Source organism: Crinia signifera, chromosome 8 (genome assembly GCF_055691185.1).
Source record: "Crinia signifera chromosome 8, ASM5569118v1, whole genome shotgun sequence".
NCBI classification, from domain to species: domain Eukaryota; kingdom Metazoa; phylum Chordata; class Amphibia; order Anura; family Myobatrachidae; genus Crinia; species Crinia signifera.
This window is the reverse complement of record NC_139224.1, coordinates 18,788,606-18,812,007: the sequence shown is the minus strand read 5'-3', so window position 1 is coordinate 18,812,007 and position 23,402 is coordinate 18,788,606. Positions and strand designations below refer to the sequence as shown.

General features: G+C 47.0%; 1 protein-coding gene across 11 annotated transcripts in view; it reads left to right on the top strand.

Moving 5' to 3' along the window:
* The window catches only part of ATP2B2 (ATPase plasma membrane Ca2+ transporting 2), a 276,982-nt gene that overhangs the window by 162,985 nt on the left and 90,595 nt on the right, over positions 1-23,402 (top strand). For 9 of the 11 annotated variants that reach the window (XM_083155903.1, XM_083155895.1, XM_083155894.1 and 6 more), the window contains 4 exons: positions 2,499-2,756; positions 2,843-2,968; positions 5,313-5,438; positions 8,459-8,491. In XM_083155903.1, the coding sequence (XP_083012029.1) occupies positions 2,499-2,756; positions 2,843-2,968; positions 5,313-5,438; positions 8,459-8,491 (543 nt within the window). The remainder of the gene's footprint in view (positions 1-2,498; positions 2,757-2,842; positions 2,969-5,312; positions 5,439-8,458; positions 8,492-23,402) is intronic. The other 2 variants (XM_083155899.1, XM_083155902.1) reach the window with 1 other exon arrangement.

Sequence of the window (23,402 nt, the reverse complement as noted above, 5' to 3'; positions counted from 1 at the left end):
TAATAGGAAGTGCTGAAAATCACTATGTTCAGCCATAGAGCTCTATGGCTGAACCTAGTACAGGCAATCGCGCCCCCTAGTGGTCAAGTACACTAGGGGGCCTTGTAGTAAAAGTAAAAAAAAAAAAAAAAATAAGTTTAAAAAAAAAAAAAAAAAAAATTAAAAGTTCAAATCACCCCCCTTTTCCCATTTCACAAATAAAAATAAATAAAAAATAAAAAAAATAAACATATTTGGTATTGCCGCGTTCCTAAAAGTCCGATCTATTAAAATATAACATTAGTTATCCCGCACGGTTAAAGGCGTAAACGGAAAATAATTCCCAACGCCAAAACTACGTTTTTTGGTCGCATCGCCTACCCAAAAAAAAATAACTAAAAGAGATCAGAAAGTCGCCCATATCCCATAATGGTATTAATTAAAAAGTACACTTCAGCCCGCAAAAAATGAGCCCTCACCCAGGTCCGTAGGTGGAAAAATAAAAAAGTTATAAGCCGCAGAACATGGCGACGCGACGCAAATTAGAAAAACCGTAAAAGTTTCTATTTTTTTTTTTAGTGGTAAAACATAACGAAAACTATATAAGTTTGGTATCACCGGAATCATAACGACCCATAGAATAAAGATAACCCATCATTTTAAACGAACTATGAACTCCAACAAAACCGTAACCAGCGCAAAATTGTGGAATTGCGTTTTTTTTCTTTTTTACCCCACATTGAATTATTTCCTGATTCCCCAGAATATTATACGGTATAGTAAATGATACCATTAAAAAGTACAACTTGTCCCGCAAAAAAAAAGCCCTCATGTGTCTATATAGCCGGAAAATTAAAAAAGTTACGCTTATTTGAACGCGAGGAGGAAAAAAAAAAAATTAACAAAAAAGGCCTCATCGGGAAGGGGTTAAAGCAAAAAGGGTTTTCAGACAGCGTAGTTCAAACTATGATTAAGACCCGAAAACCTGTTTCAGCGAAGATATACTGTAGAGTATGGCATACCTACTTCTCTTGGTGTGCTTCAAGACATCGTAACACCAATATTTTCAAGACAGCAAGAATACTCCAAAGAAGCTTGGATCTGGGTCTTAGATTGGACTCTCTTAAGGTTCATATCTCGGCCCTTTCAATATGATTTCAAAGAAAAATGTCTTCTTTACCTGGTATACGTACTTTTCTTCAAGGTGTAATACGTATTCAGCCTCCTTATGTTCCTCCAACGGGCCCGTGGGATTTAACGGTGGTCCTGGAGGCTTTAGGGAAACACCTGTTTAAACCCTTAAAACCAGTGGATTTGAAATGGCTTACTGCAAAGACAGTCTTTTTGCTTGCCATAGCATAAGTCAGATGTGTATCTGACCTTACTGCACTTTCGTGCCTATCTCCTTTTCTTATTTTTCATATGGACAGGACTGTCCTTAGAACGAGACCTGCTCACCTACTTAAGGTGGTCTCCAAGTTCCATATGAACCAATTTTGTGGTTCCGCCTTTCAAGGCTAGAGATTTATCTCCAGTGGAACGTTCCCTAGATGTGGTTCGAGCCTTAAAACGCTAGGGGGAACGTATGGCTTCAATAAAAAAATCTGAAGCATTGGTTGTCCTTTATGGATTCCACAAATGTGGTTGGCCAGCTAGCAAACAAACTTTGGCTCCCTGGATACGACTGGTAATTAAGCAGGCTTACGCACAAGCTAAACTTTCGATACCTGCTTCTATTACTGCACATTCTACTAGGTCTGTTGGACTGGCATGCTTCCTTTTGTCGCCAGATTCTTCTGCTTTGGGACATCCCCAATTTTATCCCTGTGGGATCATGAATCCCAAAGAAGAAAACGAGAGTTATGGTAGGCGTATGTTTTGTTAACTCTTCTAGGTTCATGGTTCCCACATGGAGCCCACCCTATTGTTGGCCTGAGAAATTCTAGTGGTCTATCAATGTGTGACATACGCGACCTTGGTTACTAGTCTCTCTCACTCTGTTTATGTGGACATGTACTGGTATGTTATCACCTGTCTTCTTCCTTCTCCCCTTCCTGCTGGTTAACATAACTGATGAGCTGAGCATGGAGGTGGGGTTATATGGGAGAGGAGCCGTGCATCCTGGGATGCCTCAAAGCTTTGCTGATTGGTGCCACGGTCCTCTGGATCCACCTACAACCCCGATGTTATCCCTGTGGGAACCGCAAACCTTGAAGAAAGAGCATTAACAAAGGTAAAGGTGGCCATACATATTCAGATCGATTGTCAGATTGGGCTGGTTGGAACAAAAACCTGATAATATCTGACAGTTTTTGGCAGTTTTCCAGCATTTCACAGCAAATGGTCAACTGTCATCTGCTCTCATCCATTACCAGGATTTTGTTCCAACCATCCCAATCTGACAATGGATCTCTAGATGTATGGCCAGCTTTAGTCCACCAGAAGTCTGCTATGTAGCACTGTGATTGGACTTTGATGTCTCTCTGAGAAGCCTTATTCTGGAATTGTACATGTTGCAGGTTGTGGGGGAGTAGCGGCAGGGGCAGAAGATGAGGGGGAAGCAGAAGCCGGCTGGATAGAAGGTGCCGCCATCCTCTTATCCGTCGTCTGTGTTGTCCTTGTCACTGCCTTCAATGACTGGAGCAAAGAGAAGCAGTTCCGAGGCCTCCAAAGCCGCATTGAGCAGGAGATGAAATTTACGGTGGTCCGTGGAGGTCAGGTCATTCAGATCCCAGTGGCTGAACTCGTGGTCGGTGACATAGCTCAAGTTAAATACGGTAGGTTTCCTCCTTGCCGCCAGGTACGGATAATGTGATCCTCTCTGAATACCGCCAGTGACCTGTGTCCCTTCTGTGTCCACCAGGTGACCTGCTCCCTACTGACGGCCTCTTTATTCAGGGAAATGAACTGAAGATTGATGAAAGTTCTCTGACCGGGGAGTCTGACCAAGTCCGCAAATCTATAGATAAGGATCCCATGCTGTTATCAGGTAATAGCGTGGGGTTGGCAAGTAATTCATAATATTGATACGGGCAAGGGCCTGATTCAGACCCTATCATTGGTCTGCGAAAATCGCTACTCGTAGTTTAAGTAACGACTGGGAACGGCACCTGACTGTTGCAGGGGCAGTGGGGTGTTGTTTTGTGGGAATGATCAGACAATGCAGGTGTGACCTGACCGCTCGGGCCCTGGCTGCTGCGTGACGTCACAGGCAGCCACTGCGACTCAAAACATGGCCAATCTGCACCTGGCAGTGCAACTAGGCTGTGTAGTGAGGTGTCTGCAAAACTTTGCATTCACATTGCGGGGCGGGCCCTGGCCTGTGCATTGGTGTAATATCACCATTATACACATCAGCCCTGTGCCTCTGGTGTAATATCACCATTATACACATCAGCCCCGTGCCTCTGGTGTAATATCACCATTATACACATCAGCCCTGTGCCTCTGGTGTAATATCACCATTATACACATCAGCCCTGTGCCTCTGGTGTAATATCACCATTATACACATCAGCCCTGGCCTGCGCATTGGTGTAATATCACCATTAGATACATCAGTCCTGTGCCTCTGGTATAATATCACCATTATACACATCAGCCCTGTGCCTTTGATGTAATATCACCATTATACACATCAGCCCGTGCCTCTGGTGTAATATCACCATTATACACATCAGCCCTGTACCTCAGGTGTAATATCACCATTATACACATCAGCCTCGTGCCTCTGGTGTAATGTCACAATTATACACATCAGCCCTGTGTCTCTGGTGTAATGTCACCATTATACACATCAGCCCCGTGCCTCTGGTGTAATATCACCATTATACACATCAGCCCCGTTTCTCTGGTGTAATATCACCATTATACACATCAGCCCTGTGCCTCTGGTGTAATATCACCATTATACACATCAGCTCCGTGACTCTGGTGTAATGTCACAATTATACACATCAGCCCCGTGCCTCTGGTGTAATATCACCATTATACACATCAGCCCCGTGACTTTGGTGTAATATCACCATTATACACATCAGCCCCGTGCCTCTGGTGTAATATCACCATTATACACGTCAGCCCTGTGCCTCTGGTGTAATATCACCATTATACACGTCAGCCCCAAGCATATCACCATTATACACATCAGCCCCATGCCTCTGGTGTTATATCACCATTAGACACGTCAGACATGTGCCTCTGGTGTAATATCACCATTATACACATCAGCCCCGTGCCTCTGGTGTAATATCACCATTATACACGTCAGCCCCATGCCTCTGGTGTAATATCACTATTATACACATCAGCCCTGTGCCTCTGGTGTAATATCACCATTATACACATCAACCCTTACTGATACCCAGGGCGAGATTTCGTAGAATGCGATTTTTAGTAAGGCTACGAAATCGCACCTTATCGCATTTTTCCAAATTGCATTTTTCCAAATCGCATTTTTTTTGGAAGAATTCGACTATTTAATGAGATGCAAATTTACAGAAAAAAAAAAAGCCATTGGGGACAGCCTCGGGCTTCAGCCTGGGCAGGGGTCAATCTAGAGGGGGGGACCCTTTTATTGGTTGGGATCCCCACTCCTCCAGGGTCCCTGCCTGGACTGATCAGCCACAGGGCTGAATGCTTTGGCCGCGGGGACCGTACGTGATAAGTTTCCCACGGCTGTTCCATTACCCTGTTGGCTGTTTGGGCCCGGCGCAGGTTCTTGAAATATGGGGGACCCCTAGTAATTTTTGTCCCCATATTTTGGGAACCAGGACCAGCCCTTGAGCCTGGTGCTGGTTTTAAAAAATCAAGGGGACGCTATTTCTTTTGGGCCGTGGTTGTTTTGAAACCAGGAACGTTTTTTTAAACCCGTTCATGCTCAGGAGGGGGGACCCCGTGCTATTATTTTTTAAAAATGTTTACTTTTACACATTTTTTAAGACAGACCCATGCACAGATCTCAATGACCTGTGCATGGTTCTGTCAAAGTCGCCTGTCAGAACCTGGTCTATCTTTCTTTTTTGCGATTTTCGGTAACGTTTACCAAAAATCGCACCCTATTAAATTTGCAAGCTGTTTATAATGGGAAAACTTCTGGATGGAAATTGAAGTGTGAGAAAAAAATCAACAGGTCAAAATGTGCGACTTTTAGCGCAATTAGTTTCCTATTTATTTGGGCGATTTTGGAAAAATTACCAAATTTGGAAGTTTTTAGCAAAAGTCTAAAAATCACATCCTATTAAATCTCGCCCCCTAATTTCTTTAGTATGTGCTGTGCAAACGTGTGTCATGCTGTTTCCGTGGTGTTTATGTTGAGTGTTCTGCCCCCTCAGGTACACATGTCATGGAAGGATCGGGCAGAATGCTAGTCACCGCTGTCGGAGTAAATTCTCAGACTGGAATCATTTTCACTCTGTTAGGGGCTAGTGAGGTCGAAGATGAGAAGAAGGATAAGAAAGGTGAGTGCACCTCATAGGCTGTTCCTCTGTACATCATGTGACAGGGAGGTGGAACATCCATGTTATATGTGCGCAGCGTGGTGCCAGGCAATGTTAAATGTAATCAGTGCGGTGCCAGGCAATGTTATATGTATGCAGTGCGGTGCCAGGCAATGTTATATGTATGCAGCGCGGTGCCAGGCAATGTTATATGTATGCAGTGCGGTGCCAGGCAATGTTATATGTATGCAGTGCAGTGCCAGGCAATGTTATATGTACACAGTGCGGTGCCAGGCAATGTTATATGTATGCAGCGCGGTGCCAGGCAATGTTATATGTACACAGCGCGGTGCCAGGCAATGTTATATGTACGCAGTGCGGTGCCAGGCAATGTTAAATGTAATCAGTGCGGTGCCAGGCAATGTTATATGTATGCAGTGCGGTGCCAGGCAATGTTATATGTATGCAGTGTGGTGCCAGGCAATGTTATATGTGCGCAGCGCAGTGCCAGGCAATGTTATATGTACGCAGCGCTGTGCCAGGCAATGTTATATGTACGCAGCGCGGTGCCAGGCAATGTTATATGTACACAGCGCGGTGCCAGGCAATGTTATATGTACGCAGCGCGGTGCCAGGCAATGTTATATGTGCGCAGCGCGGTGCCAGGCAATGTTAAATGTAATCAGTGCGGTGCCAGGCAATGTTATATGTGCGCAGCGCGGTGCCAGGCAATGTTATATCTACGCAGTGCGGTGCCAGGCAATATTATATGTACACAACGCTGTGCCTGGCAATGTTATATGTACACAGCGCGGTGCCAGGCAATGTTATATGTGCGCAGCACATTGCCAGGCAATGTTAACTCTAATCAGTGCGGTGCCAGGCAATGTTATATGTATGCAGCGCGGTGCCAGGCAATGTTATATGTACACAGCGCGGTGCCAGGCAATATTATATGTATGCAGCGCGGTGCCAGGCAATGTTATATGTATGCAGCGCGGTGCCAGGCAATGTTATATGTACACAGCGGGGTGCCAGGCAATGTTATATGTACGCAGTGCGGTGCCAGGCAATGTTATATGTGCGCATTGCGGTGCCAGGCAATGTTATATGTACGCAGTGCGGTGCCAGGCAATGTTATATGTACGCAGTGTGGTGCCAGGCAATATTATATGTACACAACGCTGTGCCTGGCAATGTTATATGTATGCAGTGCGGTGCCAGGCAATGTTATATGTACACAGCGCGGTGCCAGGCAATATTATATGTATGCAGCGTGGTGCCAGGCAATGTTATATGTATGCAGCGCGGTGCCAGGCAATGTTATATGTACACAGCGGGGTGCCAGGCAATGTTATATGTACGCAGTGCGGTGCCAGGCAATGTTATATGTGCGCAGCGCAGTGCCAGGCAATGTTATATGTACGCAGTGTGGTGCCAGGCAATGTTATATGTACGCAGTGTGGTGCCAGGCAATGTTAAATGTAATCAGTGCGGTGCCAGGCAATGTTATATGTATGCAGTGCGGTGCCAGGCAATGTTATATGTATGCAGTGTGGTGCCAGGCAATGTTATATGTGCGCAGCGCAGTGCCAGGCAATGTTATATGTACGCAGCGCTGTGCCAGGCAATGTTATATGTACGCAGCGCGGTGCCAGGCAATGTTATATGTACACAGCGCGATGCCAGGCAATGTTATATGTACGCAGCGCGGTGCCAGGCAATGTTATATGTGCGCAGCGCGGTGCCAGGCAATGTTAAATGTAATCAGTGCGGTGCCAGGCAATGTTATATGTGCGCAGCGCGGTGCCAGGCAATGTTATATCTACGCAGTGCGGTGCCAGGCAATATTATATGTACACAACGCTGTGCCTGGCAATGTTATATGTACACAGCGCGGTGCCAGGCAATGTTATATGTGCGCAGCACATTGCCAGGCAATGTTAACTCTAATCAGTGCGGTGCCAGGCAATGTTATATGTATGCAGCGCGGTGCCAGGCAATGTTATATGTACACAGCGCGGTGCCAGGCAATATTATATGTATGCAGCGCGGTGCCAGGCAATGTTATATGTATGCAGCGCGGTGCCAGGCAATGTTATATGTACACAGCGGGGTGCCAGGCAATGTTATATGTACGCAGTGCGGTGCCAGGCAATGTTATATGTGCGCATTGCGGTGCCAGGCAATGTTATATGTACGCAGTGTGGTGCCAGGCAATGTTATATGTACGCAGTGTGGTGCCAGGCAATATTATATGTACACAACGCTGTGCCTGGCAATGTTATATGTATGCAGTGCGGTGCCAGGCAATGTTATATGTACACAGCGCGGTGCCAGGCAATATTATATGTATGCAGCGTGGTGCCAGGCAATGTTATATGTATGCAGCGCGGTGCCAGGCAATGTTATATGTACACAGCGGGGTGCCAGGCAATGTTATATGTACGCAGTGCGGTGCCAGGCAATGTTATATGTGCGCAGCGCGGTGCCAGGCAATGTTATATGTACGCAGTGTGGTGCCAGGCAATGTTATATGTACGCAGTGTGGTGCCAGGCAATATTATATGTACACAACGCTGTGCCTGGCAATGTTATATGTATGCAGCGCGGTGCCTGGCAATGTTATATGTACACAGCGCGGTGCCAGGCAATGTTATATGTACACAGCGCGGTGCCAGGCAATGTTATATGTATGCAGTGCGGTGCCAGGCAATGTTATATGTACACAGCACGGTGCCAGGCAATGTTATATGTATGCAGTGCGGTGCCAGGCAATGTTATATGTACGCAGCGCGGTGCCAGGCAATGTTATATGTATGCAGTGCGGTGCCAGGCAATGTTATATGTATGCAGTGCGGTGCCAGGCAATGTGTCTGGGATTACAGTCCCTGCTGTGTCCTGTCCGTCAGTACGGACATAGGACACAGCAGGGAGATGGTTTGGCATTAATCACTGCAGCCACAGCGCCACCTATTGTCTGTGTGTTCTCATTACTCCATGTGTAACATCCTATTTCTGTTTTCCTCATCACTACACAGGTGTGACACAGGATGGCGCTGCCCACCCAGCAGGTAGTGTAACCTGTAGCACTTGTTTGTGTCGTGTATATGTGTGTGTGTGTGTGTATGTATATATAATGTGTGTGATGCCAAGGATCTGAGGCCTAGCCGGTATCTGTGCCATGTGTGACCAGTAAGGGGCGCAGGATATCCTGAGGCCTCTCCTAATATAGCTAATGTACTAAACAGCATATTACACCGCTACATACTGATCACTGTGCACTCTGTGCTGCAACATCTGCTCACCACTGTGACATAATGCTCTGCACTCTGTGCTGCAGTCCCAGCATCTGCTCACCACTGTCACATAATGCTCTGCACTCTGTGCTGCAACATCTGCTCACCACTGTCACATAATGCTTTGCACTCTGTGCTGCAACATCTGCTCACCACTGTGACATAACGCTCTGCACTCTGTGCTGCAACATCTGCTCACCACTGTCACATAAAGCTCTGCACTCTGTGCTGCAGCATCTGCTCAGCACTGTCACATAAAGCTCTGCACTCTGTGCTGCAGCATCTGCTCACCACTGTCACATAACGCTCTGCACTCTTTGCTGCACATCTGCTCACCACTGTCACATAACACTCTGCACTTTGTGCTGCAGCATCTGCTCACCACTGTCACATAACGCTCTGCACTCTGTGCTGCAGCATCTGCTCACCCCTGTCAAATAACGCTCTGCACTCTGTGCTGCAGCATCTGCTCACCGCTGTCACATAACGCTCTGCACTCTGTGCCGCAGTACCAGCTACTGCTCACTTACTGTATGTTGCTTATTGCTCTGCACTCTGTGCCGCAGCATCTGCTTACCACTGTTACATAATGCTCTGCACACTGTGCTGCAGTCCCAGCATCTGCTCACCACTGTCACATCACGCTCTGCACTCTGTGCTGCAGCATCTGCTCACCACTGTCACATAACGCTCTGCACTCTGTGCTGCAACATCTGCTCACCACTGTCATATAATGCTCTGCACTATGTGCTGCACATCTGCTCACCACTGTCACATAACGCTCTGCACTCTGTGCTGCACATCTGCTCACCGCTGAGAGGCTGTCACACAGTGCTGTAACTAGACATTTTGGTGCCCCCTCCACATACTTAAAATAGAGACAGTAAGCCAGTATTCTCCATTATTCACATTACACCACACAGTATTCCCCATTATTCACATTATACCACACAGACTAGTGCCACTTGTACGCACTGAACTAGTTAGAGCTCTGTAGACCCCTCTCCCATGTCCCTCCACAGTGTCAGCCACCGTATAGATGGCACAGTATTCTTTTGTCACGGTATCAGATAGTAGCCATAGAAGGGAGAAGTCCCTCGCCGGATTCAACACATAAAATATATGAAAAAATACAGTCTGTAAGTAATGTGGTGATCAAAAAATTACACATGGGGTTAAATTTAATAGGAATATATATATATATATATATATATATATATATATATATATCTCTTATATATTTAGCCAGATCTGTCACTCATCCCCTGTGTGTATAAAGCTGGGCGGGGTTACAACAGTGATTGACAGCGTTATACACACATAGTTTCTGCCTTAGGACACCAGTGCATTATACACAAACCCACCCCCCTAGAGAAAAGACCAGCGTTACACACACCACCACCCTCTTTGAAAACACCGCCCCCCACCCACAGCCAGGGCTACAGCTACCCCCGCTCGCTAGCGCCCAACACGCCCCCGCCGGGAGCGGGTCTGTCTTCAAGCAAGTGGGTCTGCCCGTAAACCCCCCCCTCTCCTGCCAGCAACGGGTCTGCCCGCACCCCAGAGCGAGCAGCGGGTCTGCACCCCCCCCCCCCCCCCACACGAGAACGCCCCCCTCCCCCCCCTGAGGGGACAGCGGATCTGTCCACAACCCCCCACCAGTGTTCTATGTGTATAACATTCCCGCCCAGCGGGATACACAAACCCGCCCCCCCCTAAGGAAAAGACCAGTGTTCTACACACCCCACCCCCTTGACTTCACCTCCCCCCGCCCAGTCAGCAACGCCCAGTCAGCAACCACTCCCGCGATTCATGGGCCCCCGCCCGCGACCCCTCCCGTGAATCGCAGATCCCCCACAATCCCCCCTCCCGAGATTCGCGGCCCCCCCGCGACCCCTACCCCCGTGCGATTCAGGGCCCCCGCGACCCACCCCTCCCGCAATTCGCGGCACCCCGCGATTCGCGGCACCCCCCAACCCCCACGCCCCCTCACGCAATTCGCTACACCCCCCACGCCCCCCTCCCGCGATTTGCGGCACCCCGCGGACCCTCTCCCGCGATTTGCGCCCCCCCGCAACCCACCCTTCCCACGATTCGCGGGCCCCCCCTCCTGCGATTTGCGCCCCCCGTGACCCCCCTCCCGCCATTTGCGCCCCCCTCCTGCAATTCTAGCCCCCCCTGCGCCCCCTCCCGCGATTCGCACGCTCCCCCACACGCGATTTGCGGACCCCGTACCCTCCCACGATTCATGGTAAACCCCCCCCCGCACACCCCCTCCCGCGATTTGCGCCCCCCCCGCGATTCACTGCACCCCTGCGGACCCTCTCCCGCGATTTGCGGCCCCCCCGCGACCCCCCCTTCCAACGATTCGCGGGCCCCCCCTCCTGCGATTTGCACCCCCCGTGACCCCCCTCCCACCATTTGCGCCCCCCTCCTGCAATTCTAGCCCCCCCTGCGCCCCCTCCCGCGATTCGCGGGCTCCCCAACACGCGATTTGCGGACCCCGCCCACTCCCGCGATTCATGGTAAACCCCCCGCGCCCCCCCCACACCCCCTCCCGCAATTGGCGGACCCCCACGGCACCTCCTGCGCCCCCTCTGCGATTCACCCCCCCCCTCACGCGCCCCCTCCCGTGATTTGCAGACCCCCTCCCGCTATTCACGCCCCCTCCCGTGATTCACGACACCCCTTCTCCCGCGATTTACGACCCCCCACAACCCCCATCCCGCCATTCACCCCAGCGCCCCCCTCCCTCCCTTGATTCATGGCACCCCCCGCACCCCTCCCGCGATTCACAGACCCCCACAACCCCCCCTCCCGCCATTCACCCCCGCGCCCCCCTCCCTCCCTTGATTCACGGCACCCCCTGCACCCCTCCCGCGATTCACGGACCCCCACAACCCCCCCCTTCCACAATTCACTGACCCCCACAACCCTCCCTTGCGGACCCCCATTCCTGCGATTCAAGCCCCCCCCTTCCCTTGCGCCACCTCCCGCGATTTGCGGACCCCCGCCCCTCCCGCTAATCGCAGATCCCCGCACCCCCTCCCGCAATTTGCAGACACCCCCTGACCCCCTTCCGGCATTACCCCCCCCCCCCCCCCCCCAGCAGACCCCCGCGACCCCGCTCCCACATTTCACATACCCCATGAGAATTGGGGATCCTGTACCGCCACAAGCAGGTGCCGCCCCTAGGTGGGAAATCCGGACCTAGCTGCCGCGCTGCAGGTTACCCCACTGACAGAAGTGTCCCCACGGTCCACCAGCGCCACAACTTTTATCAATGTCTTGCCCACATACCACTATTATACAGCCTCCCTCTCTCATGCACCCTCACTCCCTCCCAGTGGGAGGAGACGCTCATCCACGGTCGGGAGCTGCATATTGTCCCCCACCCTCCTCCAGTTCTAGGGATGCCCATCGACCATCAATGATATCAAATCATCGATGGTTTATGGCCGATGTTGAATACTTTTGCCGTCGATGTGGGAGGACCAGATGGTTTCCCTACATTAATGGCAAAGGAGAACCGATCAAGTTTCAAATTTTTTTAAGGTGCCGGGACACGGAGCATAGCTCCGACCCCCCCACACCCGGAAGTCCCGCCACCGAGTTCTGATTGACCCACGGCCTATTCAGTCAGATATAATGGACCATCGATAGCTACAACAATTGATGGTTATCCAAGTAATATGTTATTACAATCGTTTGCAGGGTGCAAAATCGCCATCAATGCCAACCATCGATGGCGTCTGCACCAATGCCCATCCCTACTCTGCAACAGCCAAAAACCTGTTTTACCCCTCATGCCCACACACCTCTATCACTTCCCTGCCTCCTGTTGTCCTGCCCCGTAACTTCCGCCAGTGGGGACCCGCTCACCCTGTGTTGCCCACATTCCCCTATCATGCTTTACTACCCAGCCTCCTGCTCTCATGCACCCTAACTCCCACCCAGTAGGAAGAGACACTGACTCAGGGCCACCGTCCTGTACTCCTGTGTTGCCACGCTGGACCCTCACCCACTGACAGAAGCTGCACAGTGTCCCCCACCCTCCTCTTTAGTCCCCCGTATGCCCACACACCCCTATCACCACCCAGCTTCCTGCTCTCCTGAACCGTAACTTCCACCACTGGGGAGTCGCTGACGCTGTATTGCCCACATACCCCTATCATGCCTCATAGCCCAGCCTCCTGCTCTCATGCACCCTAACTCCCACCCAGTAGGAGAAGACACTGACCCAGGGCCACCGTCCTGTACTCCTGTGCTGCCACACTGGACCCTCACCCACTGGCAGAAGCTGCACAGTGTCCCCCGCCTCCTCTTTAGTCCCCCTTATGCCCACACACCCTTATTACTACCCAGCTTCCTGCTCTCCTGAACCGTAACTTCCACCACTGGGGGAGTCACCGTCCTGTACGTCCTGTGCTCCGGTATGTCCTGTACTCCTGTGCTGCCACGCTGGACCCTCACTTACTGGCAGAAGCTGCACAGTATCCCCCACCATCCTCTTTAGTCCCCCTTATGCCCACACACCCCTATCACTACCCAGCCTCCTATTTTCCTGTGTCGTGACCTCCGCCAGTGGGGAGCCGCTGACACAAAAACACCCTACTATACTATTGCACACACACACCTAAACACGCACACACACCCCCCTCCCACAAATGTCACTGTACCCTCCACACTATCAATGTACATCTTACTCTGTAACCGCTTTTTAATTAAACAAAACAATGCACACCCCCTTCCAAATCATATGCTCTCTATATAACACATTTCACCTATAACTCCAGTTGCAATACAGGCATCTTTCATACAATTCTAACCATATTTCTCACAATACAAACGTTCACAAATTAAGGGGGCACAGCCCCTTACGACGGTGTGAAGAGCGCCCGTAGGGCGCAATGAATCACCTAGTATATATGTATATAGATATATATATCTATATATATCTATATATATATCTATATCTATATATATATATATAGCTATATATATATATATATATATACATATATAGTGGGTTCTCTCACCCTGTGCATCATGTATGGTATTTACTGTATATAGTGGGTGGTCGCACCCTGTGCATTGTATATACTGTATATATATATATATATATATATATATATATATATATATATATAAAGACAAAAATCCCCAAAAATTGCGCTGTTAAAATACAATATTAGGTGGTCGCTGTTGACACTCTATCCCCTACTAGTAGGGATAGAAAAAACTAACTGCACCAACAATAGTGTCTTCAGCGCCCCAACTTTGTAATGTCCAACATAAAAATATTTCAATAAAAATATTGACAAGAAACAATTGCAGTGGTTCTTTTATAAGAAGCTTTTCTTTTTATTTTCAGTACATCTGACCAACACCCAACGCGTTTCGTCTCGTTAGAGACTTCATCAGGGGTACATGATCTTAGAATAAACAAAGTTTATTTGACCCTTCTGGGTCAGGAGATAAAGATAGCGCAAAAAAAGAACCGTAGTTAGGGTCCAAATGTGACACCTCAGAAGACAGTAGGTGTTATAGAAACCTTCTTATACTTTTAAGATGTTTAATTAATCAGATGTCTTTGACAATATATTTAAAGCTTGAATGATGAACCTAATTAGGGCAAATTCAAATCTTGTCCCAATGTGTCCAAGAAAGCAAGATCTTTTCTTTCCTGTGTCAGAGGACTGGTGTGCACTCATTGGGATCCAGACTGCAAGTCTGGATTAATTAAATGAATTAAACATCTTAAAAGTATAAGAAGGTTTCTATAACACCTACTATCTTCTGAGGTGTCACATTTGGACCCTAACTACGGTTCTTTTTTTGCGCTATCTTTATCTCCTGACCCAGAAGGGTCAAATAAACTTTGTTTATTCTAAGATCATGTACCCCTGACGAAGTCTCTAACGAGACGAAACGCGTTGGGTGTTGGTCAGATGTACTGAAAATAAAAAGAAAAGCTTCTTATAAAAGAACCACTGCAATTGTTTCTTGTCAATATTTTTATCGAAATATTTTTATGTTGGACATTACAAAGTTGGGGCGCTGAAGACACTATTGTTGGTATATATATATATATATATATATATATATATACACAGAGAGTGGATATATAGCGCTATAAAGTCCTCAGTCCAGCATAAGAAAGCCTCTGATTCACAGGGCTATATAAGCACCTAGTCCTAGTAAGACTGCAGCTCCCTCAAAAGGTGACTCCTTGGATCCTCAGGAGTAAAGGAGATCTGTAGCGAATAGATAAAGAGAGGGGCGCTCCATAGTGCATAAAAACAGTTTTATTCAGATAAACAGCAAACAGCAGCAGAAAATGGTCACAAGTTGCTCGTACCAAGTAATTCAACAGTTGTGGGCTGGATACCACATGGTCTAATCAAATAGATGTTACCAGGCCAAAGCAGGTCCAACGGGAGTCCGGGGCACCGTCAGGAGCACAGCCCACGCCGCTTTTCCCCGGAGGGATACACAGCGTGCCGGGAACCTAGGCAGGAACAGACCGCCGGAGGACGCCTGGAAGCAGGACAGCGAGCGTCACTGTAGCCACGCCCTAACGCGTTTCGTGGAACACTTCGTCAGAGGGCGTGGCTATCGGGCGCTCGCTGACGTCTCAAGAAGGTGCATGTAGCCAATAGGCTCTCACCTTTTACGATAGGTAAAGCATCCTGACCTATCACATATTGCACCTGTTTTTTACCAATCGGACCTTGTCTTAGCCCAGATTGACAGGATACACAGCAAATCCTATTGCACATACCTATTTCAATACAGTATTTTCCGAGCAGCACTTTTAACTTTCAAAGTGACTTAGTATAAAAAACATACAGAATTCATTACACAAACATTTACAATGTTTAAAAAACAATTAAATATAGCACAACCGACACTGGGTATATGTGATAATACATGTCGCACCTCCCAGCCGTATTGCGTTTGCTGTTATTAAAAAATACATTAAAAAACAGATACTAATATATGGATTAGGAAATACATGAATTAACCTAATAAGATTGAACATTTCATAGGGTACAGTACTCACACAAAATTCATGTATCATATCCATAGAAAGAAATACATAAAAAATTACATAAAAAATTACATAAAAATGATTTCATAAAAAAGAGTTAAAAAGGCAATAGATATAGTATATCATTTTAAAAAGGGGATCGCTATTTTAAAAATTTTCACAATAGCGATCCCAGCAGTTTAAAGTGTAAAGGTATAGAAATTGTATATGCTAACAGGAGAGGTGGGGATAGGGATCAGGATCTGATAAAGAGAGAGTCATTCTGGATCCTGAATCTAAATTCCCTGATACCTGATGGATTGAATGAGGGATATGAAATCACGCCCTTTTTAAAATGATATACTATATCTATTGCCTTTTTAACTCTTTTTTATGAAATCATTTTTATGTAATTTTTTATGTAATTTTTTATGTATTTCTTTCTATGGATATGATACATGAATTTTGTGTGAGTACTGTACCCTATGAAATGTTCAATCTTATTAGGTTAATTCATGTATTTCCTAATCCATATATTAGTATCTGTTTTTTAATGTATTTTTTAATAACAGCAAACGCAATACGGCTGGGAGGTGCGACATGTATTATCACATATACCCAGTGTCGGTTGTGCTATATTTAATTGTTTTTTAAACATTGTAAATGTTTGTGTAATGAATTCTGTATGTTTTTTATACTAAGTCACTTTGAAAGTTAAAAGTGCTGCTCGGAAAATACTGTATTGAAATAGGTATGTGCAATAGGATTTGCTGTGTATCCTGTCAATCTGGGCTAAGACAAGGTCCGATTGGTAAAAAACAGGTGCAATATGTGATAGGTCAGGATGCTTTACCTATCGTAAAAGGTGAGAGCCTATTGGCTACATGCACCTTCTTGAGACGTCAGCGAGCGCCCGATAGCCACGCCCTCTGACGAAGTGTTCCACGAAACGCGTTAGGGCGTGGCTACGGTGACGCTCGCTGTCCTGCTTCCAGGCGTCCTCCGGCGGTCTGTTCCTGCCTAGGTTCCCGGCACGCTGTGTATCCCTCCGGGGAAAAGCGGCGTGGGCTGTGCTCCTGACGGTGCCCCGGACTCCCGTTGGACCTGCTTTGGCCTGGTAACATCTATTTGATTAGACCATGTGGTATCCAGCCCACAACTGTTGAATTACTTGGTACGAGCAACTTGTGACCATTTTCTGCTGCTGTTTGCTGTTTATCTGAATAAAACTGTTTTTATGCACTATGGAGCGCCCCTCTCTTTATCTATTCGCTACATATATATATATATATATATATATATATATATATATATATATATATATATAGCTTGGGGGGGATGGCCCGGCACTCCGCTCTGTTCGTTATGTGCTCCGGTGCTCGCAGCTAGGTAGATGTAGTAGCTGGGTTGGTATGCTGCAGCACAAAAACGGAGTCGAGTCAGCTGTGTAGAAGTAAAAGTTTTTACTGAATGACAACACAAATCTCTGTGACGACGTTTCAGGGTCCCATGTGCCCCGTTTTCAAGGAAAGAGATACAACCCTGGGGTGCTTACCTTAAATAGCTGAAGAAGAGAACCCTCCACCCCGTGGCAGCTCCGATCGCCTTCCGGGAAGGGCGGGATCTGGGAGGATGCGTCAGCATGCTTCCGCCTCCCTCCCGTCGCACCGCTCTGACTCGCCACATCACCATGGTGATAGTTGCGGCGTCCCCTGGGCGTCATCATTTGCATGCCCAAACACCTGATGTGAAAAAGAAGAACATAGTGCTATTATAGAGCATTATCAAGAATACCAAAAAGTTAAAATAGTACAGAGACTGGCATATATATACTTTCAATGTTGTATATCAATGGACGTTCAAAGATTTTCGTACTGGGGCTAGACCCCTGTTGGCCGGCGTGTCGGCTGGTCTGTCGACCTCTCATGTGTCGGTACTGCTTTTTTGTAGTAGTAGGGAGGCTCGCTGCGTGCCTGGCATATGAGGCTGGTAGGTTGTCTTATGTGGGGACTGTTTTGTGGATAGTGTGAGGTATGTGGAACAGACTATCAAGCCGCTCCTGAGTCCGTCTGTGTGGTGTGTGGTGTTGTGCTGTGCGGTGGTTTACAAGAGGTTTGACTATCTATGTGTTCAAATAAGAGATGTGTCTATGTATAGGGGTGTATGGCAAAAAATAATAATAATAACCACGTGAAGGTGCTACTGACTGTAAAGAATAAAATTAAATCCCAGGGTGTGACCAAGACGGCTGTCAGATAAGTGACAGCTAGTACCCAGTGTACCATGATGTGTAAGTATGCTGTGTGTAAAATGATGTTGTCAGAAAAGTGACAGATAGTGACCGGTATATGGAGTGTGGGTGCTGGTGCTGTGTGTGTGTGCTAGAAGCTGTCCACTTTTCCCCAACTTGCTGTAACTGTCCTGGATTTTTGGAGATCTTATTTCCTTAGAAAACGCTCCAGGTAATTTTCTCGTTCAGTCCTGCGGGGCTCACCGTCTTGAGCCTGAACATCCAGCGTGTCTCCATCTGCAGTAACCGTCCACCCCTGTCTCCTCCTCTGAGATTAGGGGGGACATGGTCGATGATCTGATATTTTAATTGTTCCAGAGTGTGGCCTGCTTCTTTATAGTGTTTGGCCACCGGTTGGTCCAGGATTTTTCCTTTAGTTTTCCTCTCAATTGCTGCTTTGATGGAGGACCGGTGGAGAGCCATTCTAGTCCGTAGAGTATTGATGGTCTTCCCTATGTACAGGAAATTACATGGGCATTTTATCATGTAAATGATGTGAGTAGTTGTACACGTCACCACATGTTTTATGCTGTATTTTGTGCCTGTAGCTGGATTGGTGAAGGACGGTCCTGTTATCAGATTATTGCACGTGGTGCAGTGAAGGCACTTGTAACATCCCGGGCTTTTTTCCAGGAAGTTTTTTTTGCTGGTTTCTGTTCCTCTCCCGGTAATGTCGGTATGGACCACCCAGTCCTTAATGCTCTTGCCTCTTCTGTGGCAAATCATGGGCCTGGTGTTTTTAAAGCACTGTAACTTGGTATCTGTGCTCACGTCGGGCCAAAGGGCCCTAGACGCCCTGGTGAGTACTGGGCTGGCTGTGGTGTGCTTGTTGACCCAGGGAATTATGTTTTTTTTGTTCTTACACCTAGCAGATAGGAGCGATTGGCGAGACATAGCTTTTACGTCTGTTTTCTGCTTTTGCAGCAGTGTGGCGTCATACCCCCTCTCGAGGAATCTCTCCGTGACCTGTTCAAGTTCCTCGTCCAATGCGCTTGCCTCATTGATGATCCGGGCTGCCCGTATATATTGGGACCTAGGGAGTCCTTCTTTAAGGGCTTTGGGGTGATGACTGCTAGCCAACAGTAATGTGTTTTTATCCGTTGGTTTGTAATATACGCCAGTGCGTATTTTGCCTCCTTGTAGGGTCACCAGGACATCTAGATAGTTGATTTGTGCCTGGTCCATGCTGTACGTGATTTTAATGGGCGAGTCCCGTTGGTTGATAGCTGCCAGGTGTTGTTCCAATGTACTTTGACTTCCTGTCCATATGATGAACAGGTCGTCTATGTACCTGGAGTACTATAGAATGTTCTTGGCAATATCTGGGTTATGGAAAAACAATGCCTCTTCTTCAAAGAACATAAATATGTTAGCGAACGATGGGGAGACATTGCTCCCCATCGCACACCCATTGCGTTGTATATAGTGCTTTCCGTCAAATAGGAAATAGTTCCTTCTGAGCGTCAGGGTGAGAAGTTGTTTGAAGAGGTCAATGTCAATTAGCTTGAATGCTTCTTGTGTCAGGAACCGTCTCATTGCTGCTATACCCGCTTCGTGGGGTATGCTGGTGTACAAGCTGCAGATGTCTACGGTACATAGGATCGCCCCTTGAGGATTGTTCTCCAATTGTTCCAATGATCTGAGGAAGCTTGTGGTGTCCTTGATAAAGCGAGGGTTCTTTAATATCAAGGGCTGCAGCATTTGATCCAGAAAGATGGATGTAGGTTGGTATAGAGACCCCCTTGCCGAGATTATCGGCCGGCCGGGGGTTTTCTGAGTCTCTTGTGAATCTTGGGTACTTGGAAAAAGATCGGGGTGATGGGGTGCGGCTGTTTCAAGGCTTTTATCACTTGGGGAATACTTGTACAAAACAAGTTAGGCAGCGCTTATTTCAATGAATAAACCAAATGGTTATAAAGGTATAAATTTTACTGTTTAAAATAGCATAGAAATACAATATACATTTACAGATAAAAAACAATGAATAACATAACTCAATATAAAATTGAAGGTGGGGAGGTAAAAGTAAATTGGAATTAATTGCAATGATAAAAAAGTGAATATCCCGCCTCAGTGGACATGCATGTACTGGGACAAATATATTTGATCACTGGATTGTGGCGATCAGGTAAGTGCACTTTACCGGCTTAGGGTTCTGGATCCATTATGGAGAAAGAAATTGTAGCTGGAAAATCCTCACAATTTTTGCAGCCGTGGAATTTGCCGCTGGAGGAGTTTGAAGACACAGGTGAAGTCAGTCCTCTGATTGAGGTGTGAGACGGATGGTTGATGTCTCAAACACCGGAGGGATGTTGATACAACGAGAACCTGTAGTTGCCAGCAGCAAATGAAGTGTTGCATGGCATCAAGACTATCCCGTGTCCCAGTCCAGATAAGTAGGATATCATCGATAAACCTTACATAGAAGGCAATCGACTCTGCAGCTGAGGATTGTGATAGAATGAGCTTTTCCTCCATCCAGAACATAAAGGCATTGGCGTACGTCGGAGCTACGCAACTGCCCATTGCGCAGCCCCGGCGCTGCAGATAGAAGGCCCCATCAAAGTAGAAATAGTTTCGAGTCAGGGTTAACTCCAAAAGACGTATATAAAAGTCGACGTTCGGACCTACATAGAGGGGGTTGTCAGATATCAGCAATCGGGTGGCAGATAGTCCATTAGAATGCTGTATGTTGGTATACAGACTAACGATATCTAATGAGCAAAAGATGAACTCTTCTGGTAAATTCCTAAGAGCTTGTAATTTCAATATCAGGTCTGTTGTGTCTTTCAAAAAAGTTTTCTGGGCTTGCACTGCTGATTGTAAATGCTGATCAAGATACTGCGAAATAGTGTGGTATAATGAGCCCCGCGCCGAAATAATCGGACGCCCTGGGGGATTGGTCGGATTTTTGTGTAGTTTGGGCAGGGTGTATAGTATTGGAGTGATTGGAAATTTGGTGGATAGAGTTTCCGCACATTTCTTTGAGATGATCGAGTCCTTCACCGCATTGTTGAGAATGATGTCAATCTCAGATTTGTATTGATTGGTGGGGTCACTCTGTAGTTTTAAATAAGTGGATTCATCTCCAAGTTGTTTATAGATGTCCTTTTTGTACATGTCCACACTCATAATCACCACTGCTCCGCCTTTGTCGGCTGCCCGAACTACAATGTCCTCATAAGTGCTCAAGTTCTTTAAGGCTATACGCTCATTTTTAGTGAGATTATTACGTGTCATGGGTCTAGAAGATGCAGCTTCATGGTTGGTATGATCCATTACCCTTGACAAAACTTTGATACTCGGGTTGATTGAGTGTGGGTCAAAACTAGAAGTGGTTCGAGTTGGTAGGCGCTCCTGAGAAATATTCTCGGTTTGAGGACCAAAAAATTCTTTTAGCCGTAGACTGCGGCTGAATCGATAATTGTCCACTTTATTTGTAAAACTGTCATGGAAGTTGGTGGGGACGAAGGAAAGACCCTTATTCAGCACGGACATTTCATCAGTGGACAGGGTTCTTGTAGATAGATTAAACACTACCTCTTCCCTTTTTTGGAGTTTTTTTCTGATTCTATCCCACTGATGACCTCTTCTGGTGTAAGGCCTAGGGCTCCTAGCTTGGCCCTGGTGTGTACCCCTAAAGGGGGTCTACTCTGTGAGGGGGTTTTTGAGGTGCCTGGTCTTTCAGAATCACTCTGAGATGAGTTGCCGGTGCTTGAATTATCTCTGGTTTTATTCCATCTGCCCCTTTGTTGGGGGCGACGTCGGCCTTGTTGGCCATGTGGTCTTGCGGATGGCTGATTTGCCCATTCGTATACCCTGTTTTCCAGATAATCTTTATTTACCGTAGCAACCTTGTCTCTTTTAAATTGAATTAAATCCTTCCGATATTTGTCGAGTTGGACTTGCATTTTCTCCAACCAATTATCGGATTGATCTTCCATTATCGTTTTCAAATGAGCAGCTTCAAAACTTTTTATTTTGTCACGGGCTGCATTCTGTTCCCTTGTAGCTTCTTGGATGACCAGGAGCATTAGATCAAACGAGGCTTTGTTTAAAATGGCCACCCATCTGTGGCAAAACTCAACATTATGTTTCCCGATGGTAGGGATATTCTTCACTCGAAAACCCCTCGGGATTTTCTTGTCCCTGTAGTAGTCTGAGAGTGAAATACTATGTAGGGAGAAATCTATCTCTCGCTTTTTGAGACGCAGCAGCTGTGTAAAGAGCCGATCACAGGATTCAGCTCCCCCCGCAGTGCTGAGGTTCTGCTGTACTAGAATTTCTTCTACCTCAGACTCAGAGAATGATAGCATGTTGCCACTCGTGAAGACCATTCTCCCAAAGCCATCTGTCTTGTATTGCTCCATCATCGATTGCAACTGTGGGGTGCTCCACTTATGCAGAAATGTCCAGGAAAAAATAAGTTTAAAAGCAGGTGGTCTCTTTCAGGAATATATCCCTTAGGGTGCCTTGGCAAATATGAATGAACGGTGCAGCGGTGGTCACTCCGTCCAGCCAACATATAATGAACAACAGGGGTCCGGCACTCCACTTTAACATACACACAACGACCAAGGTGCCATCCACATGAAATGTATAAGTCCAGGTGTACCAGACGGTACACGGGCGGCACTCAATGGATTTTCATAGAAAGCAATAAAAAACTGCAGACCACTCCACAGTTTAGGTGCGACGTTTCGATAATTTAATATCGTTTTCAAGGACACAATACATACAAACTACACTTACCTATATAGAGAAGAAGAGACACCCATGTGAACGCCAGCTGCGTCGCCCGGCCCGTGCTGCTGCGGCGCTGAGGACGTGACGTCATCCACTGTTGTTCCGCCCAGCCCGCTGCCTCCGTTCCCAGGGAGACGCACTGACGCTGAAAAAGATAAACAAGAGAATGTAAAAGAGTCGGACACATCCGCTACGTCTAATGTGGTTAGCCCCCCTCTCACATATAAGAGAAAAGGCAATCATACAAGAAGAGCAATAACGAATAAGATAAGATAGATGCCAAAATACATAAGAGAGCTATATGAGCAAAGTCATAACAATACAATATGCCGTATAACACATGATAATGTGTCTATATTGCCAACACCAAATAATCACAGAAAACAGCCCAATGATAGATATTCATTCAGTCCAGCAGGATGGATGGTGTTTAATCTGAATATCCATCTTGCTTCAAGCTGAAGCAGTTTCTTGTCGCGGTCGCCACCACGAATATTAGTAGGGATTTGGTCAATCATTTTATATTTCAAAGTGGGGAGTGGATGGTTGTAATCCTTGAAATGGCGGGCTACTGGCTGGTCGGATGTTGCCCCCTCAAGAGCTGATTTGATAGCCGA